The sequence below is a fragment of the Neofelis nebulosa genome, chromosome 2 (genome assembly GCF_028018385.1).
Source record: "Neofelis nebulosa isolate mNeoNeb1 chromosome 2, mNeoNeb1.pri, whole genome shotgun sequence".
Taxonomy (NCBI): Eukaryota; Metazoa; Chordata; class Mammalia; order Carnivora; family Felidae; genus Neofelis; species Neofelis nebulosa.
In genome coordinates this window covers 63756732-63783194 of record NC_080783.1, presented here as the reverse complement: position 1 = coordinate 63783194, position 26463 = coordinate 63756732, and the positions used below count along the sequence as shown (strand labels likewise).

The following is a 26463-nucleotide window of genomic DNA, read 5'->3' as shown; positions in this document are numbered from 1 at the left end:
ATGCCCACCGACTGAGCCACCCAGAAGCCCCTGAGCCACCCAGAAGCCCCGGGAGGTTATATTCTAATGAGAAACAGAGACAACAAACATAGATAATATGTCAGGGACTGCTATGAAGCAAAAGCAAAGTAAGGAGTGATGAAGAAGGAATGGGAATAAGCTTATTCTGAAATCAACCTGGCTTTCCAAATGCCAGATTAGTCTTCGACATTTAGCCAAGTTTATGAGAGGGTTATCATTTTTTAAATATTTGAGGTAATTTCAACCTACATGCATGTGTACGTATACAGGTCTGTGTGTGGGCACGTATTTTTATATGTAAGTGTGTAGATGTGTGGAATATGCATTATACATTTGTGAATATGTAGGTTTCAGTGACAAATACTTACCGTGTCTGTGATAAACTCGGAGACCCCTCAAATTTGGAATATTCTCTCTCAAGACTACTTTGTTGTCCCCAGTGGCCTTGTCAACTCTTTCAATGACCTCATAGTGTTCATCAGTGTAATAAAGGTAAGAATCATAGACAGCAATTCCCCAGGGGTGGGAAAGATGGTTTACCAGGATCATTCGATTTGTACCATCCACGTTTCCTCTTTCAATCTAAAAAGATCAGAATTGTTGTCATTGACTGATTCATGGTGAAATGAGAGAAAAAACTAACATTCTCGTAATAATAATACCTCACATCGATATAGCACTCTATCCTTTACAGAGATTTTTCCTATTTGTTTTCTCATGTAGTATTCACAATTACAAGGAGCAATAGATCAAGCAAATGTCATTATGCCTATTTCACTGATGATGAAGTTGGAGCTCAAGTAAGTCCAACAACTTTGTCAAATGGCACAGTGAAGGAAAGGGAAATAAACCTCTTTAGGCCCTGCATGTGATATTCCGGATAAGGATACACATTCAATATCTAACCGTAGACCATTACCCAGGAGTTGACTGACCCTGCATTTAACATTTTCACCAACAATTTCTGCAATGGGAACAGAAAATATGCTCCACTCAATAACAAGATAACGAGACTTGAATGGGGCAAAGGGTAATGCTGTTATATTAGAAGAGCTAACAAGTCTTAGTGAAAATGACTCTGGAAAACTGGAAAAGAGCTCACAAAAATGAAGTTCCTAATGAGAAATGACAAGTTGTCTGCTTTTGGAAGAAAAATAAAATGTGGACATAACAGGTTTGATTTCATTCCAGAAACTTGTCTCAAGTGCCTCTTCTGTGCCAGGATATGAGCTGAGTTCTGGCAAGAGAGACAAATGAGGTTTGGCTCACTGCCTTGCTTGACAGGGAACCCAGCAGTTACAAGAGCAGGTTATGCCCTAGAAACTGACAGAAGTTTCAGAAAGCTAGAGCACAGGGAAGACAAGCTTAGAGGGGAGCTTTGAAGGGGTGACCAGGACCAGATTAGCTGACCATGCTCAGCTGAAGTGTTTGGAGCTACTCCTATAGACTGACCAGTGATCAAACCTATTTTGTGGTTTTATGAAGGTAACAGGCCTCCATCATGAAAGCAAGGTTTGTTAATGACAGCCATCATCCACTCAAGGCTAGAGAGAAGAGGCTCAGTATGGTAGAAGTGGCAGAAAAGGGCAGAACATGAGAAAAGAGGCAGAGGACAATTTGTCAGGATTTTGTAATGGCTAAATAAGGACACAGCTATTCGAGTGAGGGGAAACATGAGGGTTCTGACCTGGGAGAAAAGATGGAGAGTCACACAAATAACAAGCTCACACAGTCAGGAGTGCAGAGCAGATGAAAAAGGGAGAAAGGTGGTGGGCACTGTCTGGAACAGGCTAAGTTGTTCCAGAAATCATGCCATGGGACAAGAGCTCCCTCATCATTGCACATGGGCATCAAAGTCTGTTAAGTGCTTTTAAAGCATCACTGCTCCTTTTTAATCCTCAAAGTTTATCACCATGATAAATACATACTAGGAATGAAATTAGCACTTGTTGAACTGATAATGAACTGAAAACCAAACCTACTGCACAATATTATGGTGAACACCAACATCAAAACCAGATCTGAAGTCACTACTATTTAGAAGGCAAGGAAGAGACTTAGCACACATTCGATTCCATATCCATAGCAATATTTTAACTGATCAAGTTATTATTGAGCACCTTCTATGTGCCTTGTCCCAGCTCAATTGCATAAGCACAACAGTGATGATCAAATACTATGTCTGTGAATGAATGAAATTATATAGTTTCTGCTTCTTATTGCAGAATGTAAAATTACCTCTATAGGGGAGTTTTCATATATGTGCCAACCATATCAAAACACTAGAAAATAACATGTAGCTAAGAGGGGATGCTGTGCACAGAAACTTGGTATGTACATTTTTTTCCCCTTCAGTCTCTACAATTGGAGAGCCTAGAGAACTTTCAAAGAAAAGCACTGAAATCACTAAAACATGAAAGAAATGGCTCTTACAAGTCAAGTAAGAAATGTGAAATGGAAATATTTGATCTTGAAAAAAAACAAAGGATGATGAAAATGGCAATGAACATTATTCTATAAAGAACTGTGCACATACTAGAAAATATTGGACTAGAAAATATTCAACTACGGCAATATCTGCTCTAGGGAAAAAAGTTATTGGGAGAAAGGATAATACAACACTGGTCCACGTGGCCAAGTGAGATTGTTTAGGAAACACAGCCACACAAGGAACAATCATTATCAGCTATACACGCTCAGCAATAAAGACCAGTAGGGTGTGCATACCACTCCCGTGCTGGTGACAGCCCAGTAGAGTTTCTGCTCCTCAATATCAAGGGTGATAAACTCCAGGTGTTCAAGGTTCCCAGTGAAGAGAACTTTTGGAAATGTGCCATCCATGTTAGCACTTGCAATCTTGGCAGGAACACCACTGTCCGTTCCTTGGTCCGACCAGTACAGTTTCCTACAACCATGAAAGAACACCAGCATTTAATAAAACAATTTCATTGAATATTTAAAAGAATTGCCCTCGAGATGTGCTCAAGTCAATGGAGGAAGTCTAAATCATTAATATCTTGTGGCATACAATGTGGAAGAGTACATAACCAGTGTTCTATCAATGTCTGTATTTTTCCTAGTTATTATTGGGGTAGGATGCTAGCACCCTGCATTGGGAATATTTTACCATGGTCAGACAATTTGGAAGCTTATGACTGACTAAGAAATTGCCTACATCAATGGTCAATCCCTTTCAAAGAATCACTCACTGTGCAGTGCCCTGGGAAGGACAAAGCTGATGTAAAAGTTGGCAAGTACCTCCCTGCTCGCCTCTCAGGCCTGTTACTTAATTCTTCTCTAAATCATCATCTAGCACAAGACCAGCTACTTTCTGTTCTGATTTCTGTGATGGAAAATGTAACATTACACACAAACCCTAATTGCCACACAGAATTGCCAAATCCATGATATATAAAATTTCATTAAAATATATAGGGTTGCTTTCTATTTCCACTGAGGACACACTGTCTAGACTTGAATCTCAGTTTCCACTCCTTTCTATCTCAGCTGCTGCCATAGCCTCATGAGACAATCCTCTTACACTCCCCACAAGTCTTCAAACCCCTTGATTCTGATCTTTATTTGCATACTTCTTGCATGCCCGTCCCATGCGCCTCATCTTCAAGTCTAAACTTCCTACTTGTAAGTTCTCAAACTCTGACATTCTCTGCCTCAACCAAACTCCAATCTCTTCCCTTCCCCCATTTTATTTCTTCTACTGAGCCTGTTCTTCAACCTTAAAACTTGCCTGAGCTTCCAAGCCTTCCGTCGCTCTCTGCCTGGACCTCATGCATAACCATTTTAGCAACATCCTTATTTATTCTCAGCATGTCCCATTGTGCCTACCTCACTAACAACTAGCCCTGAGTTCATGTCATAATTTTCTTTCTTTTCTTAAATTCCAGGCTATCAAAAGTTTGCTGGACAAAGTCACAAACTCTTGTGAATTCTGAGTTCCTTAAAAATTGAAGCTACCTTATCTTATCTGAGAACTCTCCTCCCTAGCTGAACACTTTCTCCTAATTGGTCTCCCTGCTCCTGGCCTCTCCACTCTGATCCTGATGCATCCTTCAGAAATACAAATTTGATTTTATCATTTCCTTCCTCCAAATTCCCGACTCTTTATTTCTCAAAAGAAAGAAGTGCGATTCCTTAGCAAGAGGGCATTAAAGTCCTTCCTTTGGCTTCCATCTTGTCAACTGTCACTAACCTCTAAGACTCTGGCTTCAGCCCTTTACACAATCATGCTAAATACTGTGATGCTTCTGCGCCTTCCTTGTTTGGCCTCAAGTAGCACCCCCCAGTTCCCAACCCATTCTCTACCCATGGGAAGCCTTCTCCTCCAAGTTCTATTTCAAATGTTATCTAGCTCCTTAAAGCTTTCCACATTCACTCAAAGTCAGAATGCATTGTTAATTGCTATAATTCCATTTTTAAATGTCTAATATTCTTTCCTGGAATTAATTTTAAGTCCAGTGTTGCCAATTTAAAGAACATAGAACAAAACACATATTTACATCTTTCATGTTAGATGTAACTCAGAGGTATTCCTCTTTCTCACTGAGATCTGTATTTTTCAAAATGTTGGCATATGAAATCAGAAAAGGTCCTAAGTCTGAAATCTTCCATTTCATCAGGTCACAACATTAACAAGAATGGTGCTGCATAGAGCAGATTGTGTCATTTATGAACGCTCACCCATTAGCAGGATCAACAGTTATGCCAACTGGAATACCAACTCCAAGAACTGTCCCATCATTGGTAATCAGTGTTTTTCTGTATCTGACATCTCCCCGGAGTTTCAAAACCTATAGCATAAAGTCACTTATTAGAACTGAGTATCAAAACGGGAAACAAAGAAGGCTGAGGTGAAGGAGAACTTACACACACAACAAATTGAGATGAATGGGAGGGTTTGTGTGAGATTCCAATAATCCCTAATTGCATTTCAGGGCTATGAGGAAATCCCCTCAATAGAAAATAAGTAAGAAAAGCAAAATCACCTCTCAAATTCCTATTTCAATTCACCTAATGTTTCAGGAGAGGACATTTATATGGATCAAAGAAGGATTCAAATGGGTGAACATACAAAATCACTGCCTAAGAGAAGCTACAAAAACGTCTTCAGAAAAAGATACAGAAAAACTCTGGAAGACAAATGAAAACCCCACAGCTCTCCTGCATCCCAGTGATGTGGCCAAGGCACCTGGTGGTCCTTCACTGAAAACACAGCTGACCAGACAGTCCAAATTTACTCAGAGTTAAAGTGAATTCTGTGCCACGTTAACAGCCTGAGTTAAAACAGAAGAGGTCAAATCCCTGCCCATCTAGATCTGACTGGGACAAGTAAATTCACCTGTCTGAACTTAGTTTCTTTATGAATAAGGTGCAGATGATAATGGCACATTGCGCATAGAGCTGTGAGATAATACATGTATAGCATTTAGCACAGTGCTCAGTACAAGTGTGTTTGCTATTTTGTTTATTCATCCATTTATTGAACACTTATTATGTAGCAGGCATTATACTAAACAGTATTGGACTGAATCCTCACGACTGTTCTGTGAGATAGATACCCATATTACAGATGATGAAAGAGGCCTATGGACATTTAGTGGCTTTCTCAAAGTTACCCATTTTTAATTATTATTGCTCTAATTGCTAATGTTAACAGAACTCTGAAACACAGAAAAATATGGATTACCAGACTAGAAGCAGTTTCTTATAGGAACAAGGCTATTCTAATATGTACTTAAGACAGTCTGAGAAGAGAAACAGCTAGTAAGAAATTAGAAAATGTATATTGATTTTTTGCACAAAGGGTTTTTCTATAAAGTTGCTTTTTAATGCAAATAGATTGTGTATCAGTGTTTATGTTGTTTTTGTTTTTGAGAGAGAGAGAGAGCACATGAGCAGGGGAGGGTCACGGGGAGAAAGAGAATCTTAAGCAGGCTCCACACCCAGGCTCAGTATCATGATCTGAGCTGAAATCAAGAGTCACTTAACTGACTGAGCCACCCACGGACCCCACAGTTTTTATGTTTTTATCTTTGCCCTCTCTCTGTCTCTCTCTATATTTTTTTCCTCCCTCCCTCTCTTCCTACCTCACACACACACACACACACCACTCTCTTTAATCCCTCACTCTCCTCTCTAAATTTTTCTCTTTCCTCTCTGGTGTCTCTTTTAAATTTGCCCCTTTCTGCCAAAATTTCACTCCTTTTCTTAAGGCTAAGGATCTCTTTGGTTCAAAGGAAAGTTCTTTTCTTTTTTGGGGGATACATCGAGTTCTCTCTCACACAACTTCTTTTCAGCTACAAAATTACATTTAGTGAACGGGCACACAGCTACCCCTAGTGGAGAGCATTTATTCAGTACTTCTCTTATTTTCAAATTTGAATTAAATAGGAGTAACTCTTATCCTGGAAGGATATTATTCGAGTAAATGGTAAGTGAACAGTATTTCTGTGCCCTTAAGCAATCTAACATTCACCTGCATCACCACTGATATCACGAAAGGAGAAAAACAATTAAAAAAAACAACGCTAAAAGGACAATTTACCTTTAGATCATTATTCTCATGGGCCCTCTGTGGATATTCAAATATATTGATGATTTGAGGGAAAAAGGACTCTGTATTCACAGGATATCTTAGTTTTAAGACGTACTTTTAGTTACTGAGATATAACCCCATTTTGCAGATATGGAAGCAGAGACTCAGAGAAGTTAAGCAATTTGTGCAATATCAAGTACCCTTTGAGCAGAGAAAATACAGTGCGTTTTCAAGTCTCAGTCTTTATCACGTGCGTTTCTCTGCCTGGGGTGCTGTTTCCCTACTTCTTCATTTGGCAGCAATAAATATTGGCCCTCTTTCAAGAAAGACACAGCTCACAAGTCACTGATTCTCCTGCCATTCTCCCTCTCCACACTTTTACTTCTGCCCCTAGCCACAGAACAGTTCGTAGTCACTGCTCATATCACACTTAGCACAATGGAACAAAGCTATTTGTTTATATGTCTAGCTCTCAGAGCACGAACTACTTAAAAGCAGGAAAAAATATGTTATTCATCTTTGAATATCCAGGACTAACAATGGGACGGATTCATTTACTAGTATTTGTTCAATGAGTAAGTCAGACTCAAAGCAGGTCTTTTGACTCCAAAGCAAATTATCTTTCCTCTGTGCCTCACTGCATTGGGGCACAATTACTAACTTTAGGTTTATATGATTAGGGTGAACTTACCAAGATACACATTTGCACACACACACTCACACAGTTATCCATCAGCAGGTGCCTTGTCATTGTACCTAATACTGATGGAGGAAACATGTCCCCTGCTTTTGGAAAACTATCAGTTTAAAAGGGAAGACCCGGGGCGCCTGGGTGGCGCAGTCGGTTAAGCGTCCGACTTCAGCCAGGTCACGATCTCGCGGTCCGTGGGTTCGAGCCCCGCGTCGGGCTCTGGGCTGATGGCTCAGAGCCTGGAGCCTGTTTCCGATTCTGTGTCTCCCTCTCTCTCTGCCCCTCCCCTGTTCATGCTATGTCTCTCTCTGTCCCAAAAATAAATAAAAAACGTTGAAAAAAAAAAAATTTAAAAGGGAAGACCCCTGTTTACAAAACAAGAGACCAAAAGACAGAGTCTGAACATATTCATTGCCATTCAGAATGAAGACAGCTTTTTGTTAAGCAGACACTAGAGATGTGTTTGGAATTAAGGGTTTTAGGCAGTCAGTTGTGCCAATGTTTTGATGGGAGAGTGATATTTTTAGTTGAGATTATGAAAAACTACCTTTTGTCACGGTGAAAGGGGGTTAAAGCAGACTGGATTGCTGGAGTTATCATTATAACAAGGCAAAGTCAGAACAGAACACTGCCTGGGAAGCAGGGCGGTGAAGCTGACTGCTTAAGCCAGTTTCTTAAATTATGTAAAATTCAGGAGCTTATCTAAATAACAAAGGGTTTGAACCAGATGAGCCTCCAAGGTTCCCCTCGTGTTAAGAGCTGATGATTCTACCTGGCTTGAGATAACTCAGAGGTTAGCTTTTGTGCAAATTGCAAACTCCCCTCTAATTGTGTTGCTTGCCTTTGGGAACGTTGAGAGGACTAAAAGAGATCCTGTTTGTAGAAGACTTTGTAGACCGTAACCACTGTTCTGACCAATCTGCTCTAATTTCACCACTTGGCTGCTATGTGCCTTTCTCACCTTCAGCATTTCCCTTTCTGAATACCCCACAGAGAACCAACTTACTTACTGGCTGGCGCCTCACCCTGAACAGTGAACGGATCACTCTACACAGTCCTGCAGACTGCCCTTCTCACAAAACCCTCCCTTTGCTTTAGAAATTTTCACTTTCAAAATTATTATGAATTAATAACCTTGTCCCAGAATGGAACAAACCAATACTAGTTGAATTACCTCTGATTTACTCCATGCGATTGCATACCTGTGCCCCATCTAGAATTTCTTCTGGGAGTTAGAGTAAAAAGAACACTTATCACACCAAGGAAAAGTATCAAAGGAATTAGAATCAAGTTTCTACTTTCTGTTGCACTGTTAGAAAAACTGCATTGGAGCCATAGAAAGATTTCCATCTTAGAACAGAAGTAACCTATAAATTTGGTTTGGGACTGAAACAGCATTACAGACTTGATGAGGAAAGATAGGGAGGAAAATCTCCTGCCTACTATATTCCTTCCATACCTAATGCTGAATTCCTTTTTTAAACTATTTTTATATATTTTTATAAATTATCTAAAATCCTTTTATATGAACAAGTTAGTATTGATGCTTAGGAAGAAAACAAAATAGGGCAGTAGAAAGTTCCAATAATTTATTTCTAAAGTGGTTTTACTCCATCGCTTCTAAGACTTTGATAGTTAATACCGATAGCTCCTCTCTTTTGCTTCTGCTTAAAAATAATTTCAAAATCAATGAAAGCATTTCCTGAGAATAGATTTTATATGCATCAAAAACCAGTGTTTGTGTAACTGGTATTATGGAATCATTACCTCAATTGACATTGTTCCAGGATTGGTGTAATATAAGTTTCTTGATATCCAATCTAAGGCCAGGCTCATGGAAGAACCCAACCTAGACAGAGAAACTAATACTGTCCTGTTGGTGCCATCTGTCTTCACTCTGTGAATTTCACCCTGGAAAGAAGGACAAGAAGAGGTGAGCTGGTCCAAAGGCCACAGCTTCCACATGGAAGCACAGCCACTGCTGGCTGCTATGTTTCTTGAACACTCCTCACACTTGGAGGAAAGGCAAAGGTTCAGCGCCATTGGGTGGGCTCGCTGCGTATAATACTATAACACCAGCAACACTTCAAAAATAATGATTTTTTCAGTGTGTCAGAGGACTCTGCAAGGCTTATCATTCGGGTTGCTTCTGATATTGGCTACAGAGATTTATTTCCTAACTACCACAGGCCATAGTCATAAAAATAACCCATCAAAGGTGAAAATCAGGCGGCCAGAAGCATATTTTACATAGAGGTGACAAGCCTCAAACAGAAAGATCTTCCTCTCTTCTTTATTTGTAATCTCTTTGCCCCTTCCCCCTCCTCACAGCTTTCTCCTCTAAAGGGTGAGCTCCAATAGAAAGGGAACTGGAGGAGGGCTCTTTTTATCCTGGAGGCAAAGATGCTGAGAAGATCCCAGCAGCCACATCAAATGCTCTCCTGGAATTCTTTCAGAGAACTATTGCTTTTTGTTTTGATTCATAATCATTTTTATATTCATCTAGTATCTTCTATTAGCTTAAAGCTCCTTAGGAGTAATCTTTGTTACTGATTCTTGGTGTGTATTCTCCAGTTGGGAGTGGCTAGTTTGGCGCAGAGCAAAAGTAGACAGTTAATAATTGCTTGCTGAATGAATAAATAACATCCAATAGGTTAAATGTGCCTATTATCTGCTCTTTGCTCCAGGTCAGCCTCCTATTTACATCCTTCACTGATTCAAAAAAACTTAGTGGTAAATTAATTTATTTCTGGACCATTTCCCTTTTATCCACCCAGCAAAAGTTGGCTCATAAGAAGGCATTAGTGCAGGTAAGCTCTTTGAAACAAGTTATATACTTTGAATGTTATTCAAAACTTACTGGATTCTCAACCCAATAGATGAACTGCTCTGAGTCATCAAATTCAACATCATAACCGTTCATTATCCCTGCTATGGGAACCATAGCATCATTGCTCTTCACCTCAGGATTGAGGGAGATTCCAAAAATTATACTGTATCTCACAGTTATTAAGAAAGGTTGATCATCTGTGAAAATAGCAGATATCAGTCAAAATTATATCCTACTATTCCCAGACATTTAGAGTAATGGAAAGCAGTGGATTGTTACCATCTCATAGGATAAAACGCCATTGAAGCTTTGTAGCAAAAAATACCATACATGGTAGATATTTCATCAGACAATCCAGGGCCTTTGATTGGGTTTCAGTGGGTTGCTAGGTCACCAAACCTCCAGCCCTACATGCAACACTTCTGGACTTTCCCAACGTAGATCAGTATTTACCTTGCTCTTCATGAATTCCTTACTTACATGGATAAAGCATCCATGTGTGTTGAGCATCACATTCTACACATAGAGAAACCTCACTAATACTGAATTTAAAAAGTGAAAGAAAACATATAGACTATTCAAGTTGTCTTAAGTGTGCTCAAAAAATAAAAACACTACCACGTGTGGCTTGGTGTTTATTAGATATTTTAATTACTAAATAAAATCCAATTTATAATCTCCCCAATTGCTGTTGCCCAATGGCTGTCTTTCACACTAGATTCTAACTCCCAAAAGGTAGTGACTATGTCTGATTTACTCACTATTATGTCCCCAGAACCTCGCATGTAATCGTTGCCAAATAGATATTTGCTAACTAAATGAATGACCACATAAATGAATAAATGGATGGATGCATAAGTGGAAGTGTAAATAGTGTCTTCTAAAGTTCTCAAAAGTATCTGTATTTTGCAACTTTAAACATCCTCAAAATATCTTATTCAAACTAGCAATTCACTTAACCTCCTTAATAGATAAAAGGTCCTTTTTCTTTTCTTTTTCTTGCTTTTTTTTTCTAAGCAGGTTCCAAGGTTTATTTCAAGACAAAACCAACCACTGTGTAAACAGAATGCTTGCAGTAGAAACACCACACATCTTCAGCCCATAGGAAAGCACAAAGTCATACTAGAAGTTGTTTGGTGAGCCTCAAATATGGACTCTGGCAACTCAGGTTTGATGAACTGATGTCTTCTCTCAGATTGGAAACTTGTTGGCTAGGGACCAGAACTGATGACCAAGATTCCTCATCCCTTCCCAGTGCCAAAGACATGGATACACCCTGGCCATCTGTCTCTTCTTCTCTGGTCTAAAGGTCCTTTTTCAAAGATAATCTTTATCCTAGCTGTAGATGCTTTATCAAAAAAAAAAAAAAAAAAAAAAAAAAAAAAAATCCAAAATAATGAAAGTCAAGAGTGACGTATTTAAATTCTCTCAGAAAAGCAAAACTGGGGGGCACCTGGGTGGCTCAGTCGGTTAGGCGTCTGGCTTTGGCTCAGGTCACGATCTCATGGTTTGTGAGTTCAAGCCCCGCATCGGGCTCTGTGCTGACAGCTCAGAGTCTGGAGCCTGCTTCAGATTCTGTGTCTCCCTCTCTCTCTGCCCCTCCCCCGCTCACACTGTGTGTGTGTGTCTCTCTCTCTCAAAAACAAACATTAAAAACATTTTTTTTAAATAAAAGGAAAACTGGAGTGTGAGTTTCATGTTATGAAGACATGTATATGACATATACCACATATTAAGCAAAATATAAAATGATTAATCATTGCATAATTTTCATCTGCTAAAAATGATGCTTTCATTATTTTGATAATCTGGAAAATTTTCCATCCTCAATGTGATTTTAAGTTTATTCTGAGAGAGAGACAGAGCAAGAGTGGGGGAGGGCAGAGAAAGAGGGAGAGAGAGGATCCCAAGCAGGCTCCTTGCTGTCGGCACTGAGGGCTCAGTCTCACGAACTGGGAGATCATGACCTGAGACAAAACTCAGTCAGATGCCCAACCAACTGAGCCACCCAGGTGCCCCTGGCTCTTAACTTATTTTAACATCTCATTAGCTTTTCCTTTTTCCTGGCATTTCAGTTACTAAAAATTACTTAGCATTTATAAACCTGGAATAAATTTAAAGTAAATACTGCAACTATTAATGTTTATATTTTACAAAGTCCTACAATATATAGCATTTCGTCTTTCCATTAAACCTGTGAAGTTGTTTTCAGCTGAGGCCAATGAAACTTGCAGGGGCTAGTGAGAGCGTAGGTTCACAAGCCCATTCTCTCTTAACTGCTCCACGTTTCCTCTCTTCTGAACAAATGAAAGAGCCATAATAATCGCCCCTATTTATTGAGAATATGGGCCATATAGTATGCACCAGATATTGTTTCACTTAATTTATCTCCCAGAAGCCTCCAAACCCTGTTTGTTAGAGTGTTACCAACCCCAACCACACCCAACTTTCAAATGAGGCACAAAGAAATTAAACAATTGTCAGGTCCTCAGACTCCAAAACTTATGTTCTTAATCACAAAAAGTGCAGACTGGGTACTAGTTATTGAATATCAAATTACCACTCAATTCATTTAATTTAACACGCAGTAATAAAATGTGTAAGCTATATTGGGGGTTTATATGTACCTTGAAATTATATTGAGATATTTAATTATTTATTGATTATATGTTGTAAGTGTTCATTGGTTCAGTAAAAACAAGAAGTATTCCCCAATTTCACAGTAGAGATTATAAATTCTACTTACTCAAAACTGAATACTGCTCTTTTTAATGTGTAATTTTCATTTTGCTTAATTGGAGGAATTCTCAACCAAAGCACCTAAAGAACTGCATTTCTCATCCATCGAACATGGACTTTCTTACTCCTCTCAAGCCCTACCCAGCTCTACTCCTTTGGCCACTATTCCTTTGTCAGGCTAAGTCTCAGGCTCTCGATCTGATCGCTGCTGGCATATTTGAGAAAATATATATACCACTTACCACTAGTGAACATTTATGGGCAATGAACCAGAGGGTGGGAGTCATTTAGTGCTGCACTGGCAGAAAGTGTGAGAGCCAAGGCAAAGGATGATACCAGAGAGAGTGCATGAAAAGTGTTCTGTGGGAAAGATAAAACGAGTGATTTGATGACACAATACAGCCATAAGGGAATAAATAGGCGGAAAACACAGGAATGAAGAAGGAGCAAGAAAGAATATCGGAGGGCTTTGTCATTCACTGAACATTTACTGAGTGCTACTGTGTGCAACGAGCAAATATCAATGAATCAGGTGGAGGCTTAATCATCACGGAACTTGAGTCTACAGAACTAGGCAAAGTATATGGATTCTGGATCATAATGGCCATGAAGGAATATGCACAAAAGTACCTGGGGTGGGATGGGAAGGAGTTCAGAAGGAGGTGATATTTAAGCCATCCTACCACAGTATGTCTTTTGAAATTAAAAATCATTACTTCATTTTTATTCTTTATGTCATGATCCCATTAAGATTAGCACTAGCACGGCAAGAAGTAAAGAGGAAGCAGTTGGTAATGGGAAATTTATGTTGTAATTGAACAGCAATGTTTACTACTTCCTAGCTAGGTTCCCCTTAACTCAGACGTTGCACTAAATGATCAGCGCCTCAACGTTTCTAACAGTGTGTGCAAGGAGTGTTTTCTTCTTATGTTGCACATAATCACTGAGACAATTGTCTTGTGTCTCGCTCACACTGAGTCGGAAACTCATTTTGGATTGGAGGTTGTTTATTGTAGAGGACGCTGGGCAATGTTTTGGTTTGCTTTTGTTGTTGTTTATTTGGTTTTGGCCTTGTGGAGAACATATTTTTGAAAGAATAAAAAGCTATTTTATGCAGAGAAAGTTCTTGGCTTAAAATTTTATGTCACCTCATTAGGAAAAAATATAAATATCTCATAATTCCCTTACCCAACTGTAACCACTATTGGTGCTTATGTGTGTTGTCTCCCAGATCTTTTTAATGCATATTTTTACATGGCCAGTGGTGAACAGCCTGCCTTTTCACTTAACCTCATCGTATGCACTTCCAAAGATATTCCAGACATTTAGTAAACAATATTTTAAAAGCTATTTAACCTGTAAATCAAGTAAAATGTTTTCATCTATGTTAACAAGTCTTCTAAGCTTCTGATTGAAAAAAATGTGCCCCTCTTTTTCTTAGTTAACATATATTGGCATTCAGTTACCCAAGTGGTACTCAAAAATCAATTGAGCAATACTAAAAAAGTTCCACCTCAGGGGCGCCTGGGTGGCGCAGTCGGTTAAGCGTCCGACTTCAGCCAGGTCACGATCTCGCGGTCCGTGAGTTCGAGCCCCGCGTCGGGCTCTGGGCTGATGGCTCGGAGCCTGGAGCCTGTTTCCGATTCTGTGTCTCCCTCTCTCTGCCCCTCCCCCATTCATGCTCTGTCTCTCTCTGTCCCAAAAATAAATTTAAAAAAACGTTGAAAAAAAAAAAATTAAAAAAAAAAAATAATAAATAAAAAAAAAAATAAAAAAGTTCCACCTCAGTAAAGTCAGCCAATGGAAAACCCACTAGTGGAATTATTTGTGAAACAACAAAAGCTACTACTTAGATATCAATCACCATCAGATCGTTACATTGATTACACCAATCCCCAATGCACAGTTCAACAACCTTTGCATGGTGAAAGAATGCTTTGTATCCAAAATGTCTATAGCCCAGTTTAATCTCCTGCTGAAAGACTCTGAGGACACACTAAATTAAACAGTGTCAACAAGGATTAGGTGCATAATAAGTCTCTGAAGAAAAATGGCAAATGCCAATCCCTTTGTAAGCATTACCAATAATTAAAATCTTTCATCATGAAAGTATCATTGCAAAATATTATATCTTGATGGAATTCAATTTTCAGTAGGCCTACATTTGCAAAATCTGTAAACACCATTAATTTCCTGGATTCAGCAAAAATTTTCCACTTGAAAAATAACTTTCCCTCTAGATTAAGATTCTGTTTTCTCTTAGCTTAAGGATTTTTTATCATTAAATATTTAATTTTAACTTGTCTGCAACCATTTTTGTCAGGACCAAAACACATTCAAAAACTAAAGTCAAAGACCTTGAATTTAGAATAACTCTAGATTTTTAAGCAAAGGTAAATGATTTTTAAAAAGACTTTTTATTATTGGGGGCAACTGTGTGGCTCAGTCAGTTCAATGTCCAACTCTTGATTTAGGCTCAGGTCATGATCTCGCAGTTTGTGGGTCCCAGCCCCGCATCAGGCTCTGCACTGACAGCACAAAGCCTGCTTGGGGTTCTCTCTCCCACTCTCCACGCACTCCCTGTTCACACTCTCTCTATCAAAAATAAATAAACATTAAAAAGACTTTATTTTGTATCATGTACATACTCCAGCAGAAATCTCTTTTGTGGATTGACTATATTTTTCCCTTTTGTTCTCACTCCCTAATAATACTAATAATAAGAAGAAGAATGTCTCCATCAACCCAGTAAAGTATCTTGGATGACACAAAGATTAAATTGCTCAAATAATCACTTAACAATCTTTCATACAAAGAAAACTTTCATTTTTAAAATACCAGATATTAAAGTTACTGCAGTTGGAGTCAGAAGGCTTATGCTAGAACACTCATCACTGACTATTAGTGACAACAATAAAAATGAGATAAGGAGGGGCGCCTGGGTGGCGCAGTCGGTTAAGCGTCCGACTTCAGCCAGGTCACGATCTCGCGGTCCGTGAGTTCGAGCCCCGCGTCAGGCTCTGGGCTGATGGCTCGGAGCCTGGAGCCTGTTTCCACTTCTGTGCCTCCCTCTCTCTCTGTCCCTCCCCCGTTCATGCTCTGTCTCTCTCTGTCCCAAAAATAAATAAAAAACGTTGAAAAAAAAAAAAATTAAAAAAAAAATGAGATAAGGAACCTGAGAGAAGGAAGCCATACACAAGTGTTAAGAATCCTTACTTCCTAAGTGCAGAATTTGGAGCTTCCCATTATCACTGCTTGTCTAACTGTAACCAGGTAAAAGAAAACGTGAGCTTAAGGATTGTTTAATCATATCCACACACAATATGAGCTTTATATACAGAAACTATTACAACTGAGGTGCTCAATTAAATCACCCCCCATGGCATGCGTACTCCAAGGGAACACAGCACACGTCCCACATGGCATGCGTACTCCAAAGACTTGCTGAATCAAAGGGAACACAGCACACGTTCCGTTAGCAAGTGGCTTAGAGCTCACACTGCTCTGCTAAACTAAGGCAGCCTCCACACTTAAAGGGCATACAGTACCTCTCAAGCAAGTCACAGAATCGTAAGAAAGACTCCATCCTGAAGGACAAGCACAAGAATAAAGGTGCGGCGTCTGTGAGGAAAGCAAGCACAGATGGCTGCAGGAGGAAGAAGCACATGAATTTTCACCTGTAATGGAAAAAGAAGAGAAGAAAACATTGGTGAATGGAAAACCTCCCACATTGAAGTGCACAGAATGAATTAATAAAGAAAATGTAGCAAAATGTAGTGTACACACACACACATATGCGATATCATTCATCCGTAAAAAAGAAAATCTTGCCATTTGCAATCAGCATAAACTAAGTGAAATAAATCAAAGAGAGAAAGACAATATACTTGTCTATACTATAGTATACTATATGATATACTATATGATATAACTTATGCTATAAGATATATAACTTATAAATACTATGTGCTCTAACTTATATGTGACATCTAAGAAAAACCAAACTCATATGGAGATTGGCAGTTGCCAGATGCATGGAGTAGGTAGTGCACAAAATGGGTGAAAGTGGTCAAAAGGTATAAACTTCCAATTACAAGATAAATAAGTCCTGGGATGTTATGTGAAGCATTATGACTACCATTAACAGTATTGTACTATACATTTGAAAGTAGCTGACAGAGTAGATCTTAAAAGTTCTCATCACACACTCACACACACACACACACACACACACACACGTTATAATTATGTATAATGGTGGATATTCACTAATCTTATTGTCACTATCATTTCATAATATATACATTTATCAAATCATTGTGCTGTGCACCTAAAAATATAATATTATATGTCAAATTTATCTCAATGTAAGTAAATAAATAAATTTTTAGGTATGCACATAGTCATGCTGTTATTGTCCCCCTGGAGGCCACCAGTAGAGACTCAAGTAGATTAAGTTAACCTATGTTGGTTTGGTTTTTTCCTAAATTACTTTACCCTTCCCCGGCATCATGCTTTCAACACAAAACTCATAAGAGAAATAAGAGAGAGAAATGACTTGCCCAAGGTCACAGGTCAATCCTTTATGAACAAATAGCTACTGAGTAACCCAAAGCTCAGTAATAGAAATGTGATGCCAAATAACATGTGTCTCCTTGCCTAAGCTAAAAGATCTTTTTACACTAAATGAAATCAATGTGCATTTTCCCTTTGTGACCTTGAAATTTATCCACTATTGTCCAAATTTTGGTTAAATAGTAATCTTTTATCTTTCTATTGATGATATCTTTGTGCGTCTCTGCTTTTTAAAATAAGGGAACCTATGTGCACCCCAGGCTCACAGGATGTCCTCTAGATCTTATACATTCTTATTATATATATTGCATTAGATTCATTAATCTATTCATTCACTCAAAAAACATTCACTGTGCTCTAAGCACTATTCTAAGCACTGAGAATACTATAAACATGGGAGCAGATATTCTAAAAAAGGGAGATAGAACTAAACTACCAATGCCAAATTTTTAAATCATCTAGCCACACACACATCTAGGATGTGTGGAATATATCACATCTACATCTAGGATGACTTGGGATAGCTACACCTACAGAGCACTGGCGCCATAATAAACAAGTCCTAAGAATAAGCTCCTTTAGATCACAGAAGGGTAGCAATAAAAGGATCTAAGGGACTATCTGGTCTATGCAGTATTTGTCAGCCGAGGAAACAGGGATTTAGAAATTGTCACAGAGACAGTAGCCAATTGCTGAATAAAATGACACAGTTTAGGTCTGTTGTTGTTACATACAAGTTTTTAGTTTACCATGATAAATAAAAGTAATGAAAATGTTAGGACTGCGGTGGTTAGTAAAGAAGAAGGGAGTATATTGCCCAAACAAATAGGTCTACAACATTGTACACTTAGCTTTCTCAGAATAAGTGCTTTCCAAGCTATTCCCAGGCAAGTGTCTCTGTATCACTTACTATTAGGTTGTTTCACAGGATGAACTGCAACAACCCCCAGGGGCTGCTGAACATTACGAATTATGACTGACTGGTTTCCACCATGCCACTTATTGGCTTGCAAAACCTGATAAGTAGAGCGGTCAGTCCAGTACACAGAGTCTTCAAAGATAGTTAGGGCATAGGGATGTCGCAGAATCTGTGAAGCGAAGAGAAAAGATGAGACTTTGCCAACAAGTACAAACCAAGGCAAAAAATGTAGAAAAAGATATCGTTTAGGATTTAATCATTTAAGACATAGGGAAGTCATTGTTCAGGAGACAGACAAAAAATACACTGCTTGACCTATAATTATCCCACTATAGCACTCAAGATACTTTCACATTTTTGTCGCTTTCATATTGAGAAAGCACTTTCACATTGTGTCGCTCAGTCTTCATTTTTTCTCTGGTCATTACACTGGGCATCCATTTTACAAATGAAAGCAACACTGAAGGGCAGAAAGTAAGGTGACTTATCTGTATCCCCTACTCCCAACCTTAGCTCCCCCCGCCTCCCCTGTTATCACCACTCGTTATCCAGTGCTATTTCTGCCACTACAGATTCACATTAATCTGACCGAGCCTACTTGCATGCTTCCTGAAGGGAGGGAGGCCCTGCCAGGGCCCCTTAAAGCCACAGAACTATCACCAATGGCAATTTTAAATAATGGCTCTTTGCTAAAATATATATTTTCTATATCTTCCCATTCAAATTGTGAAAATAAATTCACCATAATTTTCTGAATAAAAGTTGATTAATGTACAGAATTGTTGAATCAGTATGTTGTACACCCAAAACTAATATAGCATTGTATATCAATTATACTGAAATTAAAAAATACAAAATATACAACAGGCTATGATTTAACTGAGAAAGCTAAATATAAATTATTAATTTTTGCTCAACGCACTTTTTTAAAGTGTAGAAGCAACAGATCAGCCTCTACAGATCAACTTAATCACACAAATCGTTCCCAGACATGGCACAATCTGACCATGAACTAGAATAAAAATATTTATTTTCTGTTAGTAAGGAAAGATGGATTGGCCCTCACTCCTGTTGATATTTCCTGGATTGACCTTGTAATGTCTAAGATACAAAAATTAATCTCTTAGTTCTTTTGTTAACTCTATTTGCTTTCTACTAAGCCGCTATTGTGGGTTCAGCGTGGTCTTCCTCAAAACCAACTTACCAAATCACTGGCTATCACCTGCCTCCGATGCTGTCCATTATAATCACAATAGTCTATGTAGTCAAGATAGGAATCTATGAAATAGAGCAGTCTGTTGGGGTAGTCAATAGTTATGCCACTGGGCCAGAAAATCTTGTCCTGAACAATGACAGTGCGCAGACTGCCATCCATGCTAGCTCGTTCAATACGAGGGTGATGGCCCCAGTCAGACCAGAACATCAAATGGTCACTGTGGAAAGAAATCAGTTACCAGTCAGAAAGGATATATTTCAATAGGGAAAGTAACTGCCATTTTAAGTAATACAACATCATCTTTATGTTCTGCTTAAAGTAAATCATCTCTAATTCAGAACATCTATACAGAGTTTATTATTTCCTCTGAGTGTCACAAAGTAAAACTGTAATCATAATACAATCATAAGCCATCTGGGTGTTTCTAAAATGTTCATAAAACATGCAGTACATAATGACAATGAAATGTCTCAATGCCTATTCATGTTTCTGTACAATCCACAAATAGTTGATCTAGAAAAATCCATCTGGCCTTGTTTATCTACCCTGTCATTTTTTAAGATAAAAGTCAATTTATTCATCATCAGAGATTCATCATAAATTTCACTGGTGTGTATTACTTTATGATATCTAGGAAATCTATATTGCATCAAGCATAATTTGTCTAACTCACGATCTTACAGAGAAGAACTGAAGTTAAAGAATTTTAAGTAAATTCAAGGAAAGAAGCCATCAAAGGTTTCTAAGCACATGGGAGAATTTCTTCTTCCCGTTACGACCAGCGGGCAAAACTTTTCTTCCTTCCATGACATAAAATGGAGTTCTAATAAACATGAAATTGAAGCAGGAAAATCTTGCCTTTTTGGTTGTATAACCATGTTACAGCAAACTGGCCCATCTATGGAATACCACTGAATGCATTCATTAGAGACCTAATTATATAATTCTATGACAATCAATTCAATAATTGTGTTACCAAGCTAATAAATCAATGTGTTCTTAAATTGAACAACCAATGGCTCTTATGTACTTTATGAAGAAGAGTATACAGATAAAGGAAGGGTACCAATAACTACTTGGATGGTTACCATATCTATAGAAATGTTTAAACAAGGTTTCATTTAAAATCTTAAGATACACGTATAGGCCAGATCATGCTATTATTGTTTTTCCCTTATAACCATTTCAAGGCGATATCATTAAAAAAAAAATCTTACCTAGTCCTGGGATCTAATGCTAGTCCCCTTGGATTTGATACATTATGACTAATCAGCACAGTCCTGTGAGTCCCATCCAGTTTAGATACTTCAATTGTTTCCAGAGCATAGTCTGTCCAGTAAAGATTGCGACCTACCCAATCTACCACCATACTTTCAGTCATAGTGACACCACTGTTAAGTAGCTAAAGAAAAAAAGGTGAATTAAGAGTGAATTCTACGGAGAATGAATAAATTGAAATTATGTAAACAATTATATGAATAGATTGAAGTTCTATGAAAATCTAGAGCCAGGCAACTAAACTTGTCCTAGGATTGCTTGTAAGGATTAGAAAATGTTGTCTTCCATGTAGCCAACCACCAAATCAACAGTACGGCATTCCACGAAAAATATACTACATTTTGTAGAATTGAATACTCTGGGATAACTGTACCGTTGGGTGAGTGTGTACTTTCATTTGGTTTCAAAGCTTTTGCATTTAAACAAAAGCTCTATCCATTCGCTAAATTGGCAACGCTATGAAACTTTATAACGTTCACATGCCAAAATAATATCTTTATTGATTAAATGCCAACAATTACAAAATAAAGTCCTAAGGGGCAGAGGAAACATAACCAACAAGGGTCAAGAAACTGAAACTGTGGGAGATGGATTGAGAAATATAACTAAATTAAAGCTAAAGAAAAGCAACCCCGTAACTACCCTGCATTTTCCTCTGCTCTCATCCACTAGGGAAAAAAAAAAAATTACAAAAGCTATGTCAGAGAGTTTCTGAAGTCTCTGCATCATGTGACCTGGAATTTAGAATCATGGATCTACCTTCAGAGGTCACATTCTTTTCTAAAACACACATATACTGGGAGTTATGAATGCCCAGGCCCCTTGGGTGCAATGTGGCCCAAAAGGAAAAATGAGAGCTACCCAGGATGACGTAGGACCTGTTCTCACTGATGAGTAAGAGTAATAATCCCAAGACAGGGGGACTATTGAGGCCATAGATCAGTAGAAATGTACTTACTACTCTTCTATCTGTTCCGTTTAGAAACGCACTCCAGATTGTACCCTGACCTCCATCAGACCAAAAGACACGACTACTGATTGAATCAAAATCAATAGCTACAATGTGAGAACCATTCCGGACAACTGAATAGATACTGTGAACCTGGGAGGTGATATTGTCAGCAACAATTTGGTTCCGACTTGCCACAAGTAGCAACAGACTTTCGGATGCTGTCCAAGAAGAAAATGCAAAAATGTCAATGAATCAGGGAGCAACCACAATTAAATTAAAACATCTCTTAAATATTTGATGCAATACTTTTGATGACAGAAGGAAGATATAATTCCAAACTATCGTAATAGGGAAAGCAAATTCCTAAAAAAAAAAAATAATTTAATCACTTCATTCTTTATCTTGATAGCTCATTTTCATGAGTATTTAAAACAATACTTTTTCCAAAATATCTTTTTTCCTTGAGTTATACCCCCAGTGTTTGCCTAAATATCAATCTGGAGCAAACTACACTTGCATTCTTCCAGTTACTATTTGTTACTTTTGCAGTTACTTTTGAATTTTATCTTCCTTCCTAGAATGTGGGCTTCCTGATAATTCTTCCTGATAAGAATTGTGTCTTAAATATTTTTGTTTTGCCTGAGGCACTGAGCTGTGGCAGACACTTTTAATTATCTCTCAATATCTCTTCACTTCCTTTTTAGTAATAAATCATACCAAGTTTTAGCATGGTGCACAGCCTTCCCCCGCCCCTGGACTGTCTACCATTCAGCCTCTTACTTGAAAAAGAAACTATTATGATAACCTTCTTTCTTTGGTCATTTTTTAGGTGAACCATCCAAATCAATATCCTAATAGCTAGTATAATCACTTTCACATAGTAGAAACTGAATATTGGTTGAATTGAATCAACTAAGCATTATATATAAAATGCTTAAATATGATATAGAAATAATTTTTAAATAATATAAAAGCCACTGATACTTTAAATAATATAAAAATCATCTACCTATTTATATTTTACTCTCTATTTTCCAAAATATCCCAAGATCTTTACCATTATTAACTTATTTAATCCGCACAATAAACCCATCCAGGATTCAACTCCAACACTGTCAAATGCCTGCATGCAACATTTGATCTTAAACTCTGGAGTGTGCTGTTATTCTGGCTGGAGGTAGTTCACTTTCAAGTTCAGTTATTACCTGTAACTTTGCAAGTCCTTCCGTTAGTGTCTAACGTGTATTCTTTATCACACCAGCACCGGAAAGAACCTCTCATATTGTAACAATGCTGGCTACAAAAGCCTGGGACATCACATTCATAGATGTCTTCACAGGTCTTAGAGTCATTGGCAAGCAGGTATCCTGATGGGCACACGCATTGAGCTCCATAGGGCCCCTGAACACATTGGTGAGTACAACCACCATTGGAATCTGAGCAGCTGTCCTGGTCTAGAATAAAGAAAGAGAAATCACAAAGGAAAAAAAGTCAGGAATCTTTGCTTTTTTTTGTCCCACCCTGTTGTAATATTTATCATACGGTCTCATGCCACCTTCATTGTAATACCTGGGTAAGAGCTAAGAGCAGCTATTCACTTGGATGAGCTCCACAGGCTAGTCAGTGTCTGCTCTAATTTCCTTAAGGATTTACTCTCCTCCACAATCACTGTACTTAAACCACCTTTTTTCACTACCACTTCTATTATAATTCCATTTAGTGCAATGAGAGAAACTTAGGGAAATACTGTCAACATCAAAAAACACAACTGTCATTGAGAAAGCATGAAAAGAGACCTAAATTACTTCTGCTTGCTTTCTGACATTCTTCTACCTATACAGAAATGAAAGATGAGACATTCAAGAGCAAGGCTGGAAGGTCTATGAAAGGGAATAAATGGAAAGGGAAAGGAAATAAGAACATTAGAGGGCACAGATCCACCAACATGCCATCACTCCTTCCTTTCAGGGCCACAGCAGCAATGCCTGAAGCCACCCAAAGTTGGTTCACATGGCTGGTATGCAAATGCCTCTATTTCCATGTGTACTCTAACTTATTTTTAAGAGACATGACAGGAAACATGCTCCAGAGAGGGAAGTAAGTCAAAATTACTAGAATATTTTCAGCACAAACACAATCCATATAATATCATAAGAATCTAAAATATTTTGCAATCATACCTGGCTGGGGTTCATCTGAGAGTGAGCATTGATTAAAGAGGAAAGAAAGAAAGGACAGCAATTAGGATTACATGCCAATCACAGGATTTTAATCACAGCAAACACAAATCCCCGGACTTCATTTGCTTTGTGGCAAGTTCTGATTGAAATTAGAAAATATTAAAGTTAGAAAAACTTAGGACCACAATCCAAAACAAAAATTAATTTGACAATCTAATGGCCTCATTTAGTCCCATTTTTCTAAAAAAGAAGTAAAAACACAGAACCAAGTGCAAAGGATTTAATGAGAAATATCATCCAGTGGTGATTTATTTGAAGTCCATGATGCTTATCCCTACACAGATTTGAATTCATAGAGGAACTGAAATCCCTTCCTTAAAGCTGCATGGGGACTCTGACAATGGTGATGCACAGAAGGCCACTGCTCAGAATGAATTTATGGCCATTAAACTGTGGTCAGGAAACTTACTGCAAAGTGGGGATTCATCTGTCCCATTGGGGCAGTCAGAGATGCCATCACACACTGCACTCAGATTCACACAGATGCTATGGCCAGGGCACTGCCATTGCCAACTGGGACAGTGAAAGGCCTGAGTAGGGCAGTCTTTCTCATCACTCATATCCCTGCAGTCATTGTCCCCATCACAGAGCCAATCTCTGTAGATGCAGTTTCCATTATCACACAGGAAGTGAGTTGAAGGGCAGGTCTTGGCGGCACAGCCGTGATGCTCATCAGATCCAAAGATGCAGTCTGGGTGCCCATCACACTCCCAGCTCTTCGGGATGCAGACACCATCTGCTTGGCACTGAAATTCATCTGGGTGGCACATCCCAGGAGGCCTAGTTGCTAAGATAAATGCATGGGAGAGATGAGCTTATGAAGGTAATTCATAATCCTTTTTATATAATTCCTAGATTAAGAAGAAATGATTTTGGATCAATGGTGGGTTTCTGATAATGACTATAACAAATTTAATATTAAAATCTAGAACGATATAGGGTTCTCAGACATTGCAGTGCACAAAAATTTTTCTACGAGTCCGATTTGTCCCTGAGTCAAAAGAAAATCGTTTCATGTGTTTTTGACGTTCGTTCAACTACAGGTTAATAATAAAATTCATCTTCTTCTTTATTAAATAATCACCAGTTCACTTCAATAGAATTCAAATTGCCATTAATTTGTTACTTTGAATTGATCAGTTTAATATCAAGTATTTGGATGTTATTAATTTTCCCTCAAATGAACTACATCCAATGAAACCAGCACACAATAAGTAAACAAAGGGTGACAGTAAGTCCTTAATTCTTTGCTAAGTTTCCACTATTCATTGAAAGATGAGAGTTGCTTCCGTATATCACAGGGGTAAACCCAAGTTTCCTCCCAGGGACCTTGTAAGGCAACCACAAGTCAGTGGCAATTGGTAGTTTAACCACAAATCATCACAGAAGAATTCCATGTTTTCAACAGAAAACAGGAACACCAGTGACTATGAATTTCTGGGTGTTGTATACATCTATAAAGTATTAAGCATTTTATTTAGCTTTTCTTTTTATACATAGGTTTAAAAACATTTTCTGAATGGGGAGGAAAATTGATAAACACCTGCTTTTCATGGTCTAAAACACCATTATTCTAACAAGTGATCAACTTAAATCCATTTGACACAATTAGTGAGCAATAAAAAATCATGTCCACTATAGGTCTCTAGCCCATGGAGATTATAAATCCATCAGATTTATATTTTATGAAGTTCTCCTTGAATCCTATGACTAGAAGGAATTTCTTTTCCATGAACCCAATTGAATTTTATCTGTATCATTTCTAAGGCCTTCATTAATATGTACCTTGCTTCAATTATTTCTTATGTTATATAATTTCTCTTACCCTACTCTAAGAACAAAGACCACACATAACATCTTAGTAGATATTCAGCAAAAAATAGCTACAAAAGAATTCGAGTCAATATCAAATACTACTCCACACCCTATCTATACCATGATTTGACCGATCTACTGAAATTTAAAAGAAACAATTAAGATATATCATTATATACAGCAAGCCTCAAAAATTTGAAACCCACGAATTTGGGATGTCCTAGGAAATATTCATAGTGAGAACAAAAATATCTAAGAAACATGGAACCTACTTAAGAGACTGGAAAGTGCCCATTTGTAAAACCACTTGATTCACAAATTTAAGTTATTATTTGGAAATACCTAGTCAACTCTACTGTATATTCAATACTCTTTGATAATAGTTTGTAATTTAAGCTGTCTTCTCTCCAGTGTATGCGAATTAGAAAAAACCTGTGATAATATGAAATGATTCCTTGGCCTGAAACATGTAGGAATATGGTACTTACAACAGTCTACCTCATCAGAGTGGTCATTGCAGTCAAAAACACCATCACAACGATATACGTTGCTAATACATCGACCCTCACTGGCACATTTGAATTGGGAAGCAGTGCAATTAATTACTAAGAATGAAAAAAAAAAAAAGCATTCG

At 38.1% G+C, this 26463-nt stretch overlaps 1 protein-coding gene across 3 annotated transcripts in view; it reads right to left on the bottom strand.

Annotated features, from left to right (window-relative positions):
- Nucleotides 1-26463, bottom strand: part of LRP2 (LDL receptor related protein 2) — a 199159-nt gene that overhangs the window by 74002 nt on the left and 98694 nt on the right. For 2 of the 3 annotated variants that reach the window (XM_058714866.1, XM_058714867.1), the window contains exons 24-37: nt 26318-26434; nt 24424-24801; nt 23955-23969; nt 22980-23228; nt 21781-21992; nt 20762-20946; nt 19533-19761; nt 18320-18497; nt 16383-16511; nt 10126-10292; nt 9033-9176; nt 4720-4829; nt 2749-2926; nt 390-603 (exon numbers count right to left, since the gene is read on the bottom strand). In XM_058714866.1, the coding sequence (XP_058570849.1) occupies nt 390-603; nt 2749-2926; nt 4720-4829; nt 9033-9176; nt 10126-10292; nt 16383-16511; nt 18320-18497; nt 19533-19761; nt 20762-20946; nt 21781-21992; nt 22980-23228; nt 23955-23969; nt 24424-24801; nt 26318-26434 (2505 nt within the window). The remainder of the gene's footprint in view (nt 1-389; nt 604-2748; nt 2927-4719; nt 4830-9032; nt 9177-10125; nt 10293-16382; nt 16512-18319; nt 18498-19532; nt 19762-20761; nt 20947-21780; nt 21993-22979; nt 23229-23954; nt 23970-24423; nt 24802-26317; nt 26435-26463) is intronic. The other variant, XM_058714868.1, reaches the window with a different exon arrangement.